The sequence below is a fragment of the Entamoeba invadens genome (genome assembly GCF_000330505.1).
Source record: "Entamoeba invadens IP1 unplaced genomic scaffold scaff_1105074725651, whole genome shotgun sequence".
NCBI lineage: Eukaryota > Evosea > Mastigamoebida > Endamoebidae > Entamoeba > Entamoeba invadens.
The window spans coordinates 5,096-10,936 of NW_004191770.1; the positions used below are offsets into that span (position 1 = coordinate 5,096).

The 5,841-nt window shown below is 34.2% G+C and overlaps 3 protein-coding genes across 3 annotated transcripts; 1 reads left to right on the forward strand and 2 right to left on the reverse strand.

The window, feature by feature from the left end:
- Positions 1-362: 362 nt before the first annotated feature.
- On the reverse strand, positions 363-2,245 carry EIN_309180 (hypothetical protein; the record flags this gene model as incomplete). The annotated part of the gene is made up of 4 exons (XM_004184243.1): positions 363-626; positions 700-1,551; positions 1,669-2,184; positions 2,225-2,245. The coding sequence occupies 4 exons, from the start codon at positions 2,243-2,245 to the stop codon at positions 363-365; spliced, it is 1,653 nt and encodes a 550-aa protein (XP_004184291.1).
- Positions 2,246-3,590: 1,345 nt separating this feature from the next.
- On the forward strand, positions 3,591-4,850 carry EIN_309190 (NAD-dependent deacetylase, putative; the record flags this gene model as incomplete). Its single annotated transcript, XM_004184244.1, has 2 exons — positions 3,591-4,199; positions 4,341-4,850. 2 exons carry the CDS (start codon positions 3,591-3,593, stop codon positions 4,848-4,850), a joined length of 1,119 nt encoding a protein of 372 aa, XP_004184292.1.
- A 201-nt stretch (positions 4,851-5,051) lies between these two features.
- On the reverse strand, positions 5,052-5,831 carry EIN_309200 (actin, putative; the record flags this gene model as incomplete). The annotated part of the gene is made up of 1 exon (XM_004184245.1): positions 5,052-5,831. A coding segment is annotated over one exon (780 nt), but the record flags the coding sequence as incomplete, so codon positions are not given.
- Between the last annotated feature and the right edge of the window lie 10 nt (positions 5,832-5,841).

Genomic DNA, 5,841 nt, shown 5'->3' on the forward strand with positions numbered 1-5,841 from the left:
ACACAACCGGCAGACCATTTACGATAGTTAACCAAATGAGTGTCATTGTTTTGATGCGATTAATAGGTCATATCAATCGATTTGAAAAGCAAAGAAAACGACTGATAACCAGCGTTTCTTTGAGAATGTCAAATGGTAAAAATTAATAAGAAATTTACTATTTATTTATGGTTTTTAATTAGCGATGGTCGATACTATATATTATAATAAAAAACGGATATAGTAAATTTCCTTGTTGTATTTTTGGAATATCGTTAATTAGAAATCAGACTTTATTATTCAGCCTATTGTAACTATTCAAAACTAATTCGTTACTAACATATCTAGTTCAATATATATATATAAACATTTTATAATACTTCTCAATCAAAATTATTCTTCAAAACGGTTTCAGCAAAGGATTTGTAGATGTCTTGTGATTTAACCAACTGGTCAAACTCATTCTCAGTGAATGGAACGTCGCTGTAATACTGAATGAATGCGGCAGGCTCAATATGAATCTTTTCTACATTGAAAGAAGGCACATCACAATAGTCGATAAACAGTTCCAAGAAGTCGTACGACACGATATTGTAAGCGGTGAAGACATGTGTTGCACTTCGTTGGTCCTTTTTGATACTATACATCTTCTTATTAATATTATTGCTTAATTATAATAGTATATAATTAATAATCTATATAATATTATAAATAACAAACTTTTCGTTTGGTTGGGTCTAAAATGAGTTGTGCTGCTGTGTGAAACCCCAACTGAATCTCGCGCTCAGAAAAGTCCGAGTTCTTTTTCAGCCACGCAAAGAGAGTGACTACCATTGCTTTCCACACGTCATCACATGGCACATTATTCCACAATTTAAAAATTGCCTCATTCGTTCCAAAAATTCCTTTCAAGACTATATCAATTCTTTCTGGTGATGATTTTTTTATAAAATCGGTGTACTTCATCAGTCGAGTAGGTGTTGTTTTCACAGTCCCGTAAACATCTCCAGTGGCCTCATTCTCAGTAACAATTTCTTCTGTGTTAAACCCAAAGATGATAGCGCGAATTGGTTGTTCGACTAGATACAACGGCTTTCTTTTCGGGTCGCAGTGGATTTCCGAGAAAGCGATATTGTCCGGGTTGAGTAATTCAATAGTGTTTCCAAAGTACTTTGCGCATGTTTGATATGCTAAATGGTCCATTTCCAACTGCGCTGTTTCTTTTTCGATTTCTGAGGAGGGTTCAGCAACCATTCTAGTCATCTCAATTGCTTGAAAGAACTTCTCGTCTTTTTCTTTAGACTGCTTGTGGATGTATTCAACAAGTTGATTAAGGCGTTTGAAAGTCCTTAAAAACTTGACAATGTCCCTGATGTCTGTTTTGAGTGTGTTGTCGGTGAAAATTTCGATCTTGTGGGTAAACAGAGGTGCAAAGCTTTTTGTGTAGTCGTTGCCAGCGAGTGCCGAGAAGATCGGATAGAAGTCGCGATTGAATTGCAAACAATAGTTATCGACCATTTTCGTGTCGACGCAATCAACGTACAAAGATCGGATATTGTCGAGTCTTCCTTTCTATTTTGTTATTCTATTAGTTTTAGTAAATATAGTAGTAAATATAGTAGTAAATATAGTAGTAAATATAGTAGTAAATATAGTAATAAATATAGTAATATAATGATTATAACACACCTTTGCTTTCCATTTAATAAGATGACAAAATTCATCTGCTTTAATAACATAAGGAACATCAGACAAATAAAAATCACTGTCTGATGACATAATAAAAGTCGCGCCATGTGTTCTGGCTAATGAGGCGACGAGTGGATCAGCCTCATACACAGCTCGTACACACTGAAAATTTAATGACTTCAAAATACACATCAAGAACCGTTCAAAGTTGAGTAACTTGCCACGCTTGATCTTATACTGATTTGGCTCTGAAAAGAACTTACAAGCTTTTTTCGTACCATCATTACGCCGTCGGATGACCTCTTTAATTTTGTCTGAATGGTGGGTTCCATCAAACACAAAGATAAATTTCAAAGCACTTTTACTTGCTACAATGTTGAGGAAAGTAAAGTAGTTACGCAATTCAACGTCAGATAGACTTAATAGACTTGAAACGATGTTGTTTGTGTCGACTACAATAGTAGAATTTCTGTATCTGAAGAGATTGACTTTCTTCACTGCAGGCTCGACAATCGCCTAAGAGTCAGTTTGGGGTTATGGATACTTGGAAACAAACAGTAAGCCCTTCCACTCCCATGTCTTCTTATTTTTAAGGTTATTCTTATTATTAGAATAATTAATATATTATTTTATTATATTCTTTTTATATTATTTTTAAATAAAAATACTATTGTTTCTCTTAGTAAAACTACTATAAATTGTATTTATCTACAAAAATAGGTTAATTTTTTGTTATTCAGTTTTGTTTTTTTAATTATTTTAATTTATTTTCTTTATTATAAATAAATTAAATAAACGTTTTGATTAGGTTTTACAATCAAAACAAACTTGGACGATTTGTTCAATTTATTTTTTTTACGAACAAAGCGTGTAACAACAATAAAAACAAAGCTGTTGTTTGTAACAGCAATAAACCTTTTTATTATATAAAGTTATATAGTTATATATACAAAAGTGGAACTCTACAACAAACAACTTTTTTTATCAAAGAAATTGATAACAACGAAACAAATCGGAAACAATAAGTAGAACATAATTGACAGACTCAATTATGTTCTACTTATTTTGTAATCGAGTTAATGAGTAGTAAAAGTTCTGCCATTAGATGGTTTTTACAGAGCATATGTCATTTTACTTTACAAAAGAGTGTATTTGTTGCAAAGCCCTATTGCTTAAAAGCAAAATTCTTCGAGTAAACGATGCCAATAAACTCGGTTTGTTTGGAACAGGTTCCCGTTATTTTATTCAAATTTATCACCAAATCAACTGTATTTATTTCACTTTGAGATATTTAAAATGATTGGTCAAATGGTTTAAACCTTATTTATGTTATTGGTTGTGTTATTGGTTATTTAGTTTTTAAATAATTATATTTATAAGATCTATATAATTATATTTATAATATTTTTTATTAAACTTATCTTTTCCCGTAATTTAGGAACATTTTTTATCAAAAATTGACCAAAAAACAAATAAAGTTAATGGAATAAATAAACTTTTACAATAAAAAAACTTCTTTCTTTTATTTTAAGTGTCTTATTAATTATTAACACAATATTAAATTATAATTGATAATTACATAGACCGAACATATAATAAAATTAATTTTTCATTCTATTATCATTTTCTTTTGTATAATAAATCTCCGGCACTCAGTGGCGGGGATAAGTTATGTATGTTATAAATTACCATATTATTATAGTTTTTATACCATTTTACATAGTAAAATACAAGACACTTACATGAATGGATAGTTCAAGAATTAAAAAAACCTTAAAAAACTTCTACTATATTTTTTAAGAATATATTTAATTACAGTTTTAATTGAAGAGTATAGTAAGAAAATAATAAAAAGTGAATTAGAAGACCCACTAAAACAATTCAGAGAGAAAACAAATAGAACTCTATTATCAAAAAATAGGATGGAGGACTTTATGTCGGAAATGAGTGAAGAAGAGTTGGACTTAGCGTGTCGGGCGTTAGCGCGGACGATTGCTCGTTCACAACGCGTTGTTGTGTTGACTGGAGCTGGGATATCAGTTTCCGCGGGGATACCCGATTTTCGTTCGAAGGGTGGGATGTGGACGAGGTATGACCCCAAAGTGTATGCAAATTACAACAACTTTCTTGCACACCCCGAGATGTTTTGGAAGATGTCGACTGAGTTGAGGGTAGCCACTTCGAACAAACAACCGACGAAAGCGCACTTTGCGTTAGAACGTCTTCAACGCATGGGCAAACTTTCAAGTTTGATCACACAAAATGTTGACAACCTTCATCAACTGAGTGGTGTAGAAAATGTGATAGAGCTTCATGGTACTGGAAAGATATGTCATTGTATCCAATGTGATTATAAAGGTAACATTGATGTAGTATTACCACAACATATAGTACCATGGATCGATATCCCTCGATGTCCCGTGTGTGGTGCGTTGATTAAATTAGATGTCGTGTTGTTTGGCGAACCACTTCAATCGGATAATTTCCAACGAGCTTTCACCGCTGCGTCATCTGCTGATGTATTTTTAGTGGTTTGTACTCTTTGATTTTCGTTGGTTTCATCGTGAAGAGAATAGGATTCTATTTTGCTTGGTATTTAATCTATTCTTTATCGAATAGAATAGATATATTATTTCTTTTAATATAATTTATTATATGGATTAATAAAATAGATTGGAAGCTCACTCGAAGTCATGCCAGCTAACCAACTGCCACGCCGCGCTAAAATGAGTTCTTCTACTGTAGCGTTTATTAACAAATCATCAACCAGATATGACGATTTCACGGATTATACACTACGCGGAGACTCCGATGTGTTGGTACCGAAGTTGGTCGACTACGTCGCAAAGTATATGGACTCCTTGTGTATGGATAACTTCATAGATATCGTCACATTCCCTTTAAAAGTCATTTCGTCACCATTTGACGCACTCACACAGTTTGTGACGTTTGTGGCAAAATGGGCGACACCTGTAAAAGTGGAAGAGGATATCCCAAAACAACTTGTGGATAGCTCAGAGGTTGTCGAACAAGCGTTAACAAATCCTATCACACACCAAGTCGAGAAAAAAAGAAGCAAAAGCGAAGAAAGAAAGGCAGAAGATAAAGTGATGGAAGAAATCAACCAATCTCTTCGTTTAAGATCAACAGAAATCCCAAAGGAGTCACAGCTGTTCAATTGATTTTTCACTTCATCCCAGTTATTAACTGGATGTGTGTTTTGATAGAAGTATGTTATGTTTTTTATACAAATTTCTTATATTTATATTAAAAATATCATTCAGTTAAGTATTTTTATATAATTAAAGTAAATAGTAATAATAGGTATATTATTTATGAATAAAAATGTTATATGAGAAAGAGAAATAAGAATTGAAAATTGTTTAGAAGCACTTTCTGTGGACGATGGCTGGGCCAGACTCGTCGTACTCTTCCTTGGTGATCCACATGTTTTGGAAAGTGGACAATGAGGCAAGAATTGAGCCTCCAATCCAGACAGAGTACTTTCTCTCTGGTGGTGCAATGACCTTGATCTTCATTGTTGGTGGCGCAAGAGCAACCATCTCCTTCTCAAGTCTGTCGTTGATGCCTGGGTACATTGATGTTCCACCAGACAAGACGATGTTTCCGTACAAGTCCTTTCTGATATCGACATCGCACTTCATGATTGAGTTGTAAGTTGTCTCATGGATACCTGATGCTTCCATACCAAGGAATGATGGCTGGAAGAGTGCTTCTGGGCATCTGAATCTCTCGTTTCCAATGGTGATGACTTGACCATCTGGAAGTTCGTATGATTTCTCGAGTTCTGATGATGAAGCAGCCTTTTGCATCTCTTCGTTGAAGTCAAGAGCAACATAGCAGAGCTTCTCCTTGATGTCTCTGACAATTTCTCTTTCAGCAGTTGTGGTGAAAGCATAACCTCTTTCAGTCAAGATCTTCATGAGGTAGTCAGTAAGATCACGACCAGCAAGATCAATTCTGAGGATGGCGTGTGGGAGTGAGAAACCTTCATAGATTGGGACGCAGTGAGAAACACCATCACCAGAATCCATGACAATACCAGTTGTTCTACCAGAGGCATACAATGAAAGGACAGCTTGAATTCCAACGTACATGGCTGGGACGTTGAAAGTCTCGAACATGATTTGTGTCATCTTTTCTCTGTTAGCC